At 42.5% G+C, this 15,589-nt stretch overlaps 1 protein-coding gene across 1 annotated transcript; it reads right to left on the reverse strand.

The window, feature by feature from the left end:
- Window positions 1-1,550: 1,550 nt before the first annotated feature.
- Window positions 1,551-14,118, reverse strand: Asb17 (ankyrin repeat and SOCS box containing 17). Its single transcript, XM_075978962.1, has 3 exons — window positions 13,718-14,118; window positions 4,755-5,034; window positions 1,551-1,757 (listed from the first exon to the last, which is right to left on the reverse strand). Exons 1-3 carry the CDS (start codon window positions 14,116-14,118, stop codon window positions 1,551-1,553), a joined length of 888 nt encoding a protein of 295 aa, XP_075835077.1.
- Between the last annotated feature and the right edge of the window lie 1,471 nt (window positions 14,119-15,589).

The following is a 15,589-nucleotide window of genomic DNA, read 5'->3' on the forward strand; positions in this document are numbered from 1 at the left end:
TAAAAGCACATTTCTAAATTCACTCCTTCAAGCAAAAAAAAAAATTATAGAAAGGTACAACACAAATCTCAGTAAATATTTGCTGTGAGGCAGGTAACAAGCTAGGAGAATAAAAGGTAGAATATCTTACACTAAAAACTTCAGGGTACAGTATAATTGTACTGTAACATTGAAGGTAATAGCGCAGTACATAACTTTTGTTGGTCACAGGGAGTGTTAGGTTTAGAAAGGGCATTTTAAGTAGAAGGATGAACAGGGAAAAGCAAAGCAGCGTGAGATGGGAGGCAGGCTGGTGTCCCTGGTGTGTGGAGAACATGTGAGTGACCGAAGGAAGAGTAACTGCCTGGCGTCACTGTTGCCTGAAAAGCACCGTGCAGGTTGAAGGTGTTTTTATGGTTGGAGGTTTGGGGTATGTGGTAGTGGTGATGCAGGCTGTAAGATGACTCCATTATCATTTTTCAGAGGCCATGAGTGGTAGGATGAACTGATCTGAGGTAGCTGTGGACTCTAAGGAGACAACAGTTAGATCTTCAGGAGAGTCCATGGTGGCTCCAGGTTGAAGGACGAGAAGGCGATGTATGCAGGAGAGGAGTAATGGCCAGTGAACATTGGCTTAAGAGACACCAAGCTTTTGTTGTGGTTTAACTAGATTTGGTGACTGATCTATCAACCAGGAAACGTTTTGTTGAGTTCTGTGAAGACGTGTTCAGTTTCCAGCCTGTCACCACCAGCACATCAGTGTCCTGGGAGGACCAGAGACCTTGGGGACTTTCTGCCTTTTATAATGAACTTAAACCTTGGCTCTGGAGGAAGAAGTAGCCTTTACATTCATCACAGCGAGCAGGCCCACACTGTTCAGATGAAACCCTATTGTGACGTCTAAGGCTTCCCTCGATACAGACGTCTTGAATAGCTAATCTAGAGAAGGAGAGCACCTCTGCTCTGGACATAGAAAACAGCAGAGACACCTGAGGAATTGTTTTTAAGTCTGCCTTTGTGTAACAAGCTGGACACCACAGAAAAATCTAGTGTTCTAGGTATTTTTTAAAGCTAAAAATGTGCTTTTATAGATGAAATTTTAATTTTATGTTATTATACCAAAATAGACTTTTCAATCTTATGCATATAATTTATTTCACTGTATAGAAAGTGATGGATAGAGTTATATGGTAACTACAGTGCTGAACTTAGGACATTTAAAAATATATCTTGTTTAAAACTATTCCTAATGGTTTATCATATGTTGTATACGTGTTTTGTCTGAATGAAAATATGTATACCACATGCACATCTGGTGCCCACAGAGTTCAGATGTAGGCCTCAGACCCCCTGGAACTTGTAGATGGTTATTGGCCACCATGTGGGTGCTGGGAACTGATCTCAGACCTTTTGTAAGAGAGAGCAGTGCTCTTAACCATGGGGGAGTCCCTCCAGCTCTGAAAACACATCTAGAAGATTACCCAGTACAGCAAACGTGCGTGAAGTTAATAGTTTATTAACTTCTAAATGGTACAGTGCTACCATCCTTAAGAACAGCATGAAGATGCATGTTAGCTTTCTAAATTCAGGAACTTTTGTAGACGAGAAGGAATTAGAAGTGAAAATATTCCATTTGGGAGCATATTGTTGGCCAGCAGTTGGGTCCTGATGGTTATTCTGCAAAGGTGGACGAGTTCACATGGATCTTTGTATCTTGTTGGAGGGATGTAGTCCAACCAGTTTTGGATAATTGGACGTCTTCCCAAGCTCAGCTGTGTCTGGAGACAAGGAAAGCTTTCATTACTCTTGGATTGATCCCAAGTATTTAGTACTTTTAAAAATTTATTTAGGTTCAGAAAAGATCCTGAATTTTTATAACCTTTGTTGCATGAATTCTAGTTGGTCTTAATAATAAAACTCGGAGTCAGATATTAGGGGATGAAAGCTGAGAGATCAGAGAAACAGTATGGCCAGCCACTAGAGAGACCTTTTATCTTTGCCAGTGCTCAGACCGAATGGGCCAGCCTGTCCTCATACTTCATCCTCTGAGTGCAGGGGCGATTCTCAGACTGCAACAGTCTCCACCAAACCTCAGACTGCAAGGAGCTCTTCCCTCCTTATATTCCTCTCTCCACCCAGCCATATCACTCCTGTCTCCACCTCCCTAGTGCTGAGATTAAAGGCATGGGATCCCAAGTGCTGGGATCACCTTTGTGTGAGCTCTGTTTCTTTTAGACAGATTCAATCTTGTGTAGCCCAAGGTGGTCTTGAGCTCATAGAGATCCCTCTGCCTCTGTCTTCCAACGCCTGGCATTAAAGGTGTGAGCCACTACTGCCTGACCTCTAATGGTTTACCTCTGTACTCTGATCTTCAGACAAGCTTTATTTGTCAAAACATAAACAAAATATCAGTCCAACTCCTGTAATCTTTATCAAAGCCTTTTTACCTTATAGGCATTTTGTTCCAATTTTGTTCTCCCAGCGATAAAAAACAGTATTGGGAAGGCACTAAGCAAAATTTAAACTATGCGCAGGAAGTTCCTCATTTCAAATGGAGCATTCTTCTACATTATCACCTCTTCTGGGGCACTGACATCAGCACAGCCATGTGCAGAAGCCATCCAAAAGCTAAAGGTACCAGTGTCCTGTTCACCCGAGGGGCTTGTTCAGAAAGTCTGATTCTAGAAACAGGTGATGTAAACCATACATGCTCCCAGCTGGACCCAACCCACGTAGATCACCAAGACCTCAGTGGAGACCTGCCTGCATGAAAGGAGGTCTTCTTAAAGTCTTAGGAAGCCATCTTCTCAAAGAGTCTGCTCTGGGGCTTAAATGCAAGGGAAGGCATTTCCCCAAGCACTCACATAACGCTGGAAGAAGAGAACCAGCTCCACAAAACTGCCCCCTGACTTCCAGCCGTACCCCTACAGCGCATGCAATAGTTAAGAAACAATAGCAAACACCTTTTTTGTCCCGGCCTCTTGACACTTACCTAGCTATATTATATATGTGCATATATTCATTATTTATTTAGTTATCAACTATTTAAAGAGTAGCAAATGTATATTCAACTGTAATAGGTGCCTAGGATAATTACTAGGCATGCAAAGTAGACATTGTCTGTGCCTACAAGGGTGTGGCAGAGAGACGTCCAAACATACTTAATATGTGTGCCATCTGAGAAGTGACGGAAGCAGGAAACCAGCACTCAGACAGCGCGGACATGGTCCCCCGGCCTCCCGCACAGCACTACTCCACTGGAGTTGATGAACTCTACTTGTTTGGAGCCTGCATATAAATTCTTTGCCTCCCAGGTGACTTTGGTCAACTTTTTCCTGGTACTTTTTGTAATAGTTTTACTTGCGAAATTTTAGACTTGTCTAAATTCATGTGTTCTGTAATAACCATGCAGGGCAGTTACTACAAAGCAAAGATGTAAAAAAAATGAAGACATTAAAAACAACTTAGGTATGTTCTCTTTAAAAATGGGTGGCCAGTTAGAATAATCTGACCCAGCTGTTTGCCTTACAGCTGGCCCTCATATTAGTATTTCTTATCAAGGCATTCAAACGCCAGCAAAGTATATGCCTTTGAACCTATTTCTGAAGTTACACTTCTAAAGATGGGAGTAACGGTTGATTCCTTGTTAACCTGGCTGGTTAAATTTGTGCGACTAGCTTCCCTTTATAAATATAAATTAACTTCTTGCTGTTAGTGGGCATTATACAGTTGGATACTTCAATTTGCAGTTCATTTTGGAAAAAAAAAATGAGCATTCCCAATTTATGGTTGATATATGGGTGATTTTTTTTTCTCTAACTTGGTTTAGTCCCAAAGCCTTATTAAGGAGAAGGTCTCCATATTTCAGAGAGATATTTTCAGTTGAATAAATATTTTATGTCTTTATATTTCTATAATGCTTAAAATTGCTTGGGCATCGTGAACGGAAAAACCTATTTCTTGGTATGTGATTGTATTTGTGGGGAGAAATGGAGCTGCCATTCTGAAATAGTCTGGTGGGAAGAGGAGCTGTTAAAATTTTATCTTATTTTGTTCTTAGATGGAAATCTTAATACACAGTTTGTTATTGAAATGTAAAAATTTACATCTATTTAACACTGAAATAAACCATAAATTTAACTTTTGAAGTTCATGGTAAGAAAATCAACATTTGAAGGACTAATTTTAGCTCATTTGGATTTTGCCTCATTTTAAATTACTGAGCATATGAGCAGTGATTAATTCATCATTGGAAATAATGCATACATTAAGAACACTCCACTTTTGCTTTCATAATTATGTCCTAACACGTGTTGGGTTGCACTCCCTCCCCCCAAAGTGAATCTCTGCTTACACCCCCAAGGGTGAAGTTCTGCTCATACCCCCCAAGAGTGAAGCTCTGCTGACACCCCCAAGGGTGAAGTTCTGCTCATACCCCCCCAAGAGTGAAGCTCTGCTGACACCCCCAAGGGTGAAGTTCTGCTGACACCCCCAAGGGTGAAGTTCTGCTGACACCCCCAAGGGTGAAGCTCTGCTGACACCCCCAAGGGTGAAGTTCTGCTGACACCCCCAAGGGTGAAGCTCTGCTGACACCCCCAAGGGTGAAGTTCTGCTCATACCCCCCAAGAGTGAAGCTCTGCTGACACCCCCAAGGGTGAAGTTCTGCTCATACCCCCCAAGAGTGAAGCTCTGCTGACACCCCCAAGGGTGAAGTTCTGCTGACACCCCCAAGAGTGAAGCTCTGCTGACACCCCCAAGGGTGAAGCTCTGCTTACCTCTATCTCCCGCACTGAGACTGTAGAAAGCACTCTGGAGCATAGCGTTAGACATGTCTTAGCATCTTCTTGAATGTCAATCAACTCATGGTCAACCATTATTCTCACTCTCGAAGGGTAGAGTAGTATTGTTAAAACAATGTTGATAGGGTTTCTCTCTCTCTCTAGGATCCCGTACTGCAGGAGGATTCTTAGGATATTTGACTGTCGCGTCTGAGCCACATAGAGTAGAGGCGTGATGCCGCTCAGCGGGCTGGGGCAGTACACGGGCGTGAAGGTTCTGCAAGCCAAAGGCAGAGCGTGCTGTGTCATGAGCTGTGTCAGCAGGCATGGAAAGGTAAGCTACTGTGTTAACAGCATCTACGACATCAGCCCTCACCCGTGAGCGCCTTGTAACTAACTTCTATCTGAATGTCTTAAGAATTTGACACTATAGACCACACTGAAGGGGGAAGCAAGCGCCCACCAAACGCTGAGGCCTCCTTGCGTGCAGGGCACTCTCTTTCAGTCACAGCGGCTCTCTGTGTCTCCCACACTGGGCAGTAAAGAAAAACAGTTTTTATAGTTCTTTTTAAAAGATTTAATTTTTTAAAGTTATGTGACTATGTAAATGTGAGTTTATTCTGTGGGTGGGAGCCCGAGGTGTCCGGAGAGGGTGTCAGATTATCTGGAGCTGAAATGACAGGTGGTTGTGAGCTTTGGGTCCTTTGAAAGGGCAGGCAGTGTGCTTAACTGCTGAGCCTTCTCTCCAGCCCAGTTTACTTTATTAGTAGAAATATTGATCATGTTGATATCTTTGCTTCTGTTCTTGGTCATATATTGGCCATGGGGTTGGATTGAGAGTGGAGATTAGATGAGAAGCCAGTGTAAGCCCCCAGTCATGTTTGTCCATTTAATAAAATAAGACATGTGTGTTACCGTGAGACGTCTCCGAGTACCTCAGGAGAGAGTTTTATTTTCCTCCTTTAAGAGTCATATTTCGGACTAGAAAGGTAATTCATCCAGTGGAGTGCCTTCTGTGCAAGTATGCAGACTAAATTTAACCCTTAGCACTGATGTTCTGGTGGCATGTGCTTGTAGTCTTAGTGATGGAGGGAGAAAGGAGCCCCTGGCCAGCTAGCTAGCCTGCTTGATGAGCTCCAGGTTCAGTGAAAGACACTGTCTGCAACAAGTGGACATTCAAGTTTGCCCTCTGTCTACACACACATTTTTGTTTTTCTTTTAGAACTTCTAGATAACCAGGGCTGCCTTGCAGGACTGGGTTTTTGAAAGAGGCTGCAGCCAGAGTAATGACCCAGCAGTCAGAGCAATTCTGTTCTCTAGGAGGCGAGGGGTTTGTTTCCAGGCACCTAGATGGCAGCTCACAGCTGTCTTTGACTTCAGCTCCAGAGATCTGGTGACCTCTGCTGCCTCCAGGAGCACCAGGCTGGCATGTGGTGTAAAGAAATACATGCAAGAAAAATACCCATGCACATACATAGAGACATTGAAATCTGTGTCTTGGAGTATCACATGGGGGCTAGATTACAATACTTCCATTCTTCATGACAGAAATGAAATGGTATATAGCATTTGAAATTGTTTCATTTAATACACTTTTATATTCCTTACTGAATTAGTTACCATAAATGTAGAGAGAACACGGTAGTGTCTCTGACCACAGGAAACTTGATATTAACAAATAATTTTGCCAAGTAACATGACTTTTGAGATTAAGCAAAGAGGAATTTTATTAATAAACCTTGCCTCTCAAATTCTCTTGAAAAGTCTAGTCAAACAGTGATGCAGTCTGCAGACTGAGACAGAACTTTGGAGGTGCTTGTGGTGATTTGAGGGTGTCCTCCACAGTCTCACGTAGCTGAGCATTTGGTCTCCAGTTGGAGGAAGAATGTCATGGAGGCAGGCTTCGAGAGTGTGAAGCCTCACCCCATTTCAGTTGCTCTCTGTGCTCATGCTTGTCACTCAGGATGTGACTCTTAGCTTGTGCTCCGGCTGCCATGCCTCCCTCCCACGGTAGACTCTTAAGCCCCTGTATTTGCCTTGGTTGTGGCTTGGTCACAGTATCGGGAGAGGACGGATAGACACGAGTGAGATGGCCCAGGGGGTGAAGGCACCAAGCCTCGAGACGCAAGCATGGTTCCTGAATCCATTTTGTAGAAGGAGAGAGCTTTCACAAGTCGTCTTCTGATCTCCATACCGGTGCAGTGACACACATGTACCTCCTACCCCTCCACACACACATACAAAATAAAGTTTTTAAAAATTTCAAGTATTGGATATGATGGAGCCAGCATGCTCCAAGAGGCTAAAGGAAACAACCGTTAAGTGTCTGCCACTCTGCTTCTCGGCCCTAAGCAGCGGTGTGACTTGGGGCAGCAGTCTCACGGCTTGCTTCCTCATGTGTGGGTACACTTAACAGGTGCGTGTACAAAGTCTGCTGAAGAGTAGGTATAGAAATGAAAGATGCAGTTCCTGCGCACTGTCAAGGACAGTAAATATGATGCAGGATGGCCACTACTGTGGTAGAAGTTTGCTCAAGGCAGCAATACCCTGAGGAGTGGCACTTAGCTCTCCCTGGGCTGGCCATGTCCTGTCAGATGCCTAAGAATGAAGACTTGGAGGATTATCAGGTGTTTTCCAGTGGAAAGCTTAGAGTGTTCTGGGTACAAACATACAATGGCCCTGGAGTATTGTCCCTAGACACTAAAGGATGCGAAAACCCCTGACAAAGTGGAGCCCTCTGTAGTAAGCTCTTTGTGAACAGGTCCTTGGTCACCCTGAACCTCCTCATGAGGTCCTTTGAACCTTCAACCCTTGTGCTTTTAGCATTTTCTTATTTTTGAAAACTTGCTTAACATTTTTATTATATTCATTGTTCTCTTTTAAAAGTGGTTGAGCAAGGTGAGCTCTGGAAACTTAGGCTTCAATGGGGGTGTTTTATAGCTCTCTCTCTCCTCTCTCTCTCTCTCTCTCTCTCTCTCTCTCTCCCTCTCTCTCTCTCTCTCATAAATGAGATGACAGCTTTGCTGGAGTCAGTTCTCTCTGCACCATGTGGACTCCAGAACTGGAACTCAGGTTGTCAGACTAGCGGCAGCTACCGCTGCCAGCTGAGATCTGGCTGGTCCAAGGGAAGAAATTGTATTTTTGGCTCACTACTGTATCTGTGAGACTTAAAACAATACTGACTCTGTAGGGGTCAATCAAATACTTTTTACTGGAATTTGATTTCAATCCCAATAAGATTTTTTTGTGCTTGATACTCATTTAAACCTTTTACAGGCAATGTAATGCTTTTTTCTTGCCAGTTCTTGTTGTTGTTAAGCATAGTTAGACTCTTAGAGGCTCACTCATCAACCTTTGGGCAAACACAGCATAACAATGTGTATATCAGATAGTGCTCAGTTAATGTCCAGCCGAAAGCTCAATACCCCAGCACAGTATCAAAGGGAAACTACCCACCTAGCTGTCTTTACTGTATCATCACTACTTTTTTTAAATATTTATTTATTTATTATGCATACAATGTTCTGTCTCTGTGTATGTCTGCTGGCCAGAAGAGGGCACCAGACCTCATTACAGATGGTTGTGAGCCACCATGTGGTTGCCGGGAATTGAACTCAGGACCTCTGGAAGAGCAGGCAATGCTCTTAACCTCTGAGCCATCTCTCCAGCCCCCTGTATCATCACTATTGAAGGGTCGAAATGTGGGTACAAACTGGAAAACCAGGTCTTCAACTCAAAACACTTAAGATTTACTTTCTTGCACCATATTAACCTCATATAAATATTTAGGTTGAAGCTGAACATAAATCAGTTAAATTGTGACACAGTACTTGACATTATATCTTTCGATAATGCCAATTTGCTGATATTCCTGAAATTAGATTTTTCTTTATCTTATGGGTTTCCAAACTCCACTAAAAAGGACTAACCAAAATATTCCTCTCTGCATTCATTCATTTGGAATACAAAAAGCCAAATCCTGTCGAGTCACAGTTAAGGACAATAGCCTAAAACACACCAATGACTAACCCAGCAACTAATGACCCTGCATTCTTTCAAGGGGGCATCTAAGTATCTCCCAATGGCACACAACAAGCATTTCTCTGATCAGTTCATGGAGGCTCTATTCAGTGCCAACCATGGACGAAGCTCTCAGCATACCAGGAGAAAATCTGGCACTTTGTAGAAGGGCATCCACAAAATGGAATGACAACCTATGTCAAAGCATCTGGGGTTTCTCACAAGTTTTACACTCTAGCTACTCAGCTCTGTGTCATCTGCTCTTTTCCACCCATTAGGGCTGAGGACCTCAGCGCTTCTCAAGAGAGCAATGGCTCAGCCCTCAGCAATCCCTCTCCCATCAGCTTCTCATCAGTAATAATCGGCTTTCCTACACCTTCGGGGAAATAACTTTCCACCGAGTCACAGGCTGCCACAGGTCGCAGGCTGTGCCACTGAAGTCACCCTGCAGAGTCTTCGCTGAGAAGCCGGATGCGCACTTTCGGAGTTTCAGGTTCAGATCATGTTAGAAATCACATCTTCAGCACGAAATCCTCCCCTTTCCTGACATATTCTTTAAAGGAGTCCTCTCATTATTGCCACCACAAGTCCTGAGCAGTGGATGTCGAGCTGGTTCTTCAGAGGAAGGGACATCATATACTATATTGGTTCTAATAACGTTTTGTTTGTTTGTTTTTCAAAACAGGGTTTCTCTGTGTAGCCCTGGCTATTCTGGAACTTGATTTGTAGACCAGGCTGGCCTTGAACTCAAAGAGATCTGCCTGCCTCTGCCATCTGAGTGTGGGATTAAAGGCGTGCGTCACCATGCCTGGCTCTAATATAACATTTCTTTTGCTGTTCTACATTTATTTATGTATTATGTATGTGTGCACATGTGTGCATGGGCATGTGTGTACACACCACATGGTACAACATGAAGCTTAGAAGACAAGCTGCGTGTCTCTGTTCTTTTCTTCCACTCCTGTGGACTCTGGGGCTGGAACTCAGGTCATCAGGCTTGGCAGCTAGGCAGCTAGTACCGTTTTGCCTGCTGACCCATCTCACCAGGCCCTAACACAACCTTTAAACTAGATATATTAATTTTGTAGAAACTCATCCAGAAAATACAAGAACATTAGCCTGATGTCAAAGCCATCTAAAGAATCATAAGAAAAGCAGAAGATAATTCTAATGTATATAGATAGGCACAAAGGCCCATATAAAATCTGAATTATTTGAACTTAGCAATATGCAGAAATACTTCACTGTCCAATGAGGTTTACTTTAGAAATACATGATCAGTTTATGACCTGAAAAATCAATCAAGACACTTCATCTCATAAATGATTTTTAAAAGTGGTCATTTCAAAACTGATAAAATTCAAGATGGATGTGGTGGCACTCGGCTGCATTCTCAGGATGTGGTCTTGCCAGTTCTTAAGAAGGTATTTGACTTGACCTTCTAAGTATTGGAATTCAGGAAACTCAGAGCAAAAAGCAAGTGGTCATAAGATTTAGAAGATTCAGATATATTAAAATTTACATCACCTCTAGGAGATATTGAGTGAATATTGATTGGAAATTGTTGAAAACATGACTAAAGCTCAAATAAATTTAAAATGAGATTTAAACATCTAATCTGTATCCACATGATGTGTGATACATAAAGAATATGGAGCTGTAAGCCAAAATCTGCTTACTGTGTCCTGACAGTTATTATAACGGTGCTCACGTGGATGGAGGGGGCAAGCAAAGCAAGGACTGGTTTTAAATGTGCGATTAATGCACAGTCCTCTGTGTCTGAGAGCTTGTCATACGTGCCTGTGTAATGAGGCACAATATTTCTGTACAGTTGCATAGTGGATGACTCTGGTTTGCAGATAGACATATCTCCAAATCTTCGATATTCTCCTTTGGCTGACAAATCGAATAGACCCTTTTTTCATAATACTGCAATCTCTGGTGTTTACATAGTCTACTTTGACACTTTGTTTTCCTGGTCAGACTAGCCTCAGGTTCCCCTGTAACTTTGTAGTCTATTTTCTCAGGCCTCCTGTCTTCCCACCGCCCTCAGTGTCTAGCAAGGTGTGCATGCCATGTTGGCCAATTTTGATTTGACCCTTATCTTGCAGTTTCATCCATAACCATAGTTTCAACTACTCTTCATTTATTTCAACAAATACTGAACATACCCTAAATGAAAACCACCGTTTGAGGTACTTATATTGGTGAACGAAATAAAACTCTTACAGTCTTCCTTAATGTTATATCAGTTATTAACAATGCAGGGTCAACATAGCACATAGAATAAGCCGTACAAATATACTGGGAGATGCATGACTGATGGACAGGGCGTGCCTGAAAGGTGACATCTGGGTGAAGACTAGGAGACACATTTACTTAGCTGTATCACCATGTAAGTGCCTGGAATGGTGACAGAAGGATAAGACAGTCAGTGTGGACCAAAGGGTGAAACTGAGGGCAGAGGAGATGGAGGCCACTTTGTGAAAGGGTGTCATATGTGTGCGAGAAAGTCTTTTGGCTCCGCGTGGACCGGATATGCGCAAGAGGCTTGGGCTGTAAGAGAAGCATGGCTGTCCGCGGTACAACAGAAAGAAAGAAGCCACTTAGCTTGGGACAGGGTGACAGCAGTGCAGACAGCCATATTTTCCCACCACTTGCAGGCAGACAGAACCAACAGATATAAGAAATTAGATGCAGAAATAAAGACATCAAAGATGGCTTTCTGTATCTAGCTACTTGTTGCATGTCTCCACCTGAATGCCCCCTGGAGAGCTCAAACTTTTCTGTCCAGACTGATTTCGTAGGTGTCTTGTCATACTTGATAGGTTTGCAGTGGGGCCCATTCTTATGACAAAGGGTATTTCTAGAGCTTTATGGTATAAGTGGTTAGTAAATACATGAGATGTAACTAGAGATTGTCATGTTAAGTCAAATAAGCCATACCCCCAAAGTCAAATGTCATGGATTCTCTCTTATGTGGACTCTAGACTCAAATATATATATAAACAGTAATAGGAGGAAGACAAAATATTACATGTTTTCACTCATAAAGAATTTAGATTTAACTTTGTATGTTCAGATATGTATGACAATGTGGCTTGAACACAAAAGGGGCACTGATAGGAAACATGGAAGGAGGAGGCCCAGGAGGTAGCTGGGGAGGGATGAGTAGGGCACAGCAACACCAATGATGAACGCGTCACAATGAAGCCATTATTTTGTAACCAGTTTTCAAAAGGTATGTTAAGAGAGTCTATTGCTGTTGTCTTTGTAAGAGATGGCAGTGCTCCATCTGGATTAGACATGAGGAACCAAGTAGGATCTGTTTTTATAGACAGTTGAATGGACTCATTGCTGTGGTGGCAAAGGAAGAAAAGAATCAAGACTTAATAATTAATTCCAAATGTCTGCCTTGAGCAATAGGGTCAGGTGCTACTGAAGTGAGAACCAGATTGGCTTGGAGATGGGTGTGCTGACTGGTAGTCTCTTCTGCCCCATGTGGCCCTTTCAGGTAGACAGAGAGGAAGGAGAGGTCAGGACTGGCGATAAAGACTTGGAAGTCACTGACATGCACATGATATTTCAAGTCGTGGGACCATGTAAATATTTGAGGGAAAGTATACAGCCCACTAGCCATGGGCAAAGGATGATTCATATCAAAAGACATGTAACAGATGCTAACCACCCAGAGTGGTGAGCTGGCAGCCTGGGGTGCTAACAAGGTTGCCACACAGAGAAAGACACCACGAGATTGTCAGGCTCCTTCAAAATCTAAAACTCCAGTTCTGTGCTAAGTATAATGGCCTGTAGTGACTTTAATCCTGTCACTACATCCATATCCAAATTCTCAATTTAAAAACTGTCCCATACATAGTAGAGAATGAACAAGAAAGTTCAGATGGATCATACTTGCTCAGTGAGGCCATGGGCATGACAGGCCTTGAGTTCCATCCCAGAAAGCGTGAATGATCCTGTCAATCATAATTCACTTTCATTTTCCATTAAAATTTCCCCTTTCCCTGCCCATATTTAACTCTTTCTTTCCTCCTCTATTTATTACACTTTTCAAGGATACCCTGGGCTTTAAACCTGGTTATTAGAAGCTGTAACCACGTAAAACAACATACAAAATGACAAGAAGTCCCAGTGGGGGCTTTGTTTACAGTTTCCAGCTCCTGGCTACCCTTTCATGGGTTGGGATGATCATTCAGGAGCACACTTTCGTGGGCTCTTGGGCAGAGGGATATTACAGGGACCACGGCTACTCCAGGCAGAATCCACTACCATGTCTCCAGCCCACCTGTCGCCCTGCCCCCAGAAGGTGATGGGTAAGTGTTTTGTTGAATGAAATGCACGAGTGTTCTACTCAGGCTAACACCTGAAGCCAGGGAACTAATTGACTTAGGATCAAACTCTCGAGCCACAAGAAAGTCACCTGGGGCTTTTGCGTGTCAGAGAGATTGATAGGTTTGGGCAGTAAAAACTTGGCCTGTAACAAGAACATTCTCGTTGAGCTCAGTTGTAGAAGACTTTAAATCATTTTTTAAAAAACTATCTGACACAGGGAGCTCTTGTGTTGACTGTTGACCATGAGGTGATGGATACATTCTGAGCTGTACTTGGGGGAGTGAACTATATACACACACTACAAGTGTGCAATCTCAATGCAATCTCAATAGCACTGAAGGAAGTGACCACCGTAAGTCATAAGACAAGGTCTGTTTCTTTTTATGGGATTTTCCATGTATTTGCTAACATCTTCCTTGAGCACCACTATGACTTGATAGTACGTATACAGGTAAAACTCTAAAATTCACAGTCCACAATAAAGCCAGGGATACATCCCCAGGATGTGAACGGATCTAAGAAAACCGTATTGTACTCCCCACAAACCCACTTCTCTCTTTCTCTCTCTCGACAAAGCGTAAGAGGATTACCTCCATATCAGCGCCAGGCTGCAGCTCCTGTCCTGGACATAGTCCTTCGTCTTCTTGAGAAGGAGTTCCACAAAGTCAGGATTACCTTTTCTGGCGAAAACCCAGTACAGAATGGTATTCACACATATTTCAGTAAATTCGAGGTTGAAATTGAATTCAAAACGGTGTCCTGACTTCTCCACAAATGCAATATAGTCGGTAAGGAGTATGTCAAAGCCATCCAAGTCAACATACCTCAGAATTTTTGCCAGTGTTCTATAAATCCTGGGTTCATAGCAGTGGTATCCCCACTGACCCAAAAACTGCAAAGAGGGCCTCTTAACTATCTTGTCAATGAGGTTGCAGAATATATTGCCTCTTGGGAAAGAAGCCTTTCGGCATAACTTAGAAGAGTTATTCATCGCTTCTTGGGGGTAGGTAGGAAACCACGGGCAGTCATACTGCGATCCTTCAGCTACATATTTTGATAATGTGGTAGGCTCTACGCCACACACACACCCCCCTTCAGCCTGAGGAAGGACAGCCCTGGGTGACATCACAATACCTGCAGAGCTGTCATCAGCACGGGTCAGAAAACTGAGGCACTTTGTGTAGCTGGTGACATTTCAGAGACCAAAGGGACAGAAATAATGTGCAGGAGAGCTAAGGGGAAATACATTTAACTTTCCAAGAATTCCACCCAGTCGACGTTGTATGTCTCTCAGGTGTGAGAAGCACCCTGCATACATCACACTGCATGTTAGTGTTAGTTATGGGAGCGTAGCTGGACAGCTCTTGAGTTCCGTGTAGGTACTTCCCACTCTCAGTCCTCACAGGTTCCTTCCCCCATTTTGTAGTTGAAACTGGTGACATAGATTATGCAACTTGCTAGTAGGCACTCTTCCATCTCTGCATGTAACATCCTAGGAAACAAAATCTAGAAACTTGGTTTTAGGATTTTAAGTTTTGTAGATACTGTTCCTCTACATACCTGGTAGACCCTATGTAATTGGAGCAAAGAGTTGGTTCTTCAAGAAAATCAACAAAATAGACAAACCTTTATTCAAACAAACAAAAAGCAGAAAGATACTATCCAAATTAACAAAATCAGAAATGAAAAGGGGGGACATAACAACAGACATGGAGGAAATCCAGAGAATCATCAGGATTCTATACTCAAAAATCTATAGTCCACAAAATTGGAAAACTTAAAGGAAATGGACAATTTTCTAGATAAATATCACTTATCAAAAATTAAATCAAGACAAGATAAGCAAATTAAATAGATCTATAACTGCTAAAGAAATAGAAACAGTCATAAAAATCTCCCAACCAAAAAAAAAAGTCCATGACCAGTTAGTTTCAGTACTGAATTCTACAAGATTTTCGAAGAATAATTAATACCAATACTCCTCAAGTTGTTCCATACAACAGAAACAAAGGAACATTGCCAAACCCTTTTTATGAGGCTACAATCACTCTGATACTGGCATAACAATATCAATATGTAGAAGAATAAAAATATATCCATATCTATCACCATACACAAAATCAAGTCCAATGGGTCAAAGACCTCAACATAAAACTGACCACACTAAACCTCATATAAGAGAAAGTGGGAAATATATTTAAATGCATTGGCTTAGGAGATCACTTCCTAAATATAACCCCAGTAGTACAGACACTAAGAGCAACGATTAATAAATGGGACCTCTTGAAACTGAGAAGCTTCTGTAAAGCAAAGGACATGGACAACAAGACAAAACAGCAGCCTACAGAATGGGAAAAGATCTTCAACAACCCCACATCAGACAGAGGGCTGATCTCCAATATACAAAGAGCTCAAGAAATTGGTCATCCAAAGAACAAATAATCAAATAAAGGGGGTACAGG

This window comes from Microtus pennsylvanicus, chromosome 7 (genome assembly GCF_037038515.1).
Source record: "Microtus pennsylvanicus isolate mMicPen1 chromosome 7, mMicPen1.hap1, whole genome shotgun sequence".
NCBI classification, from domain to species: domain Eukaryota; kingdom Metazoa; phylum Chordata; class Mammalia; order Rodentia; family Cricetidae; genus Microtus; species Microtus pennsylvanicus.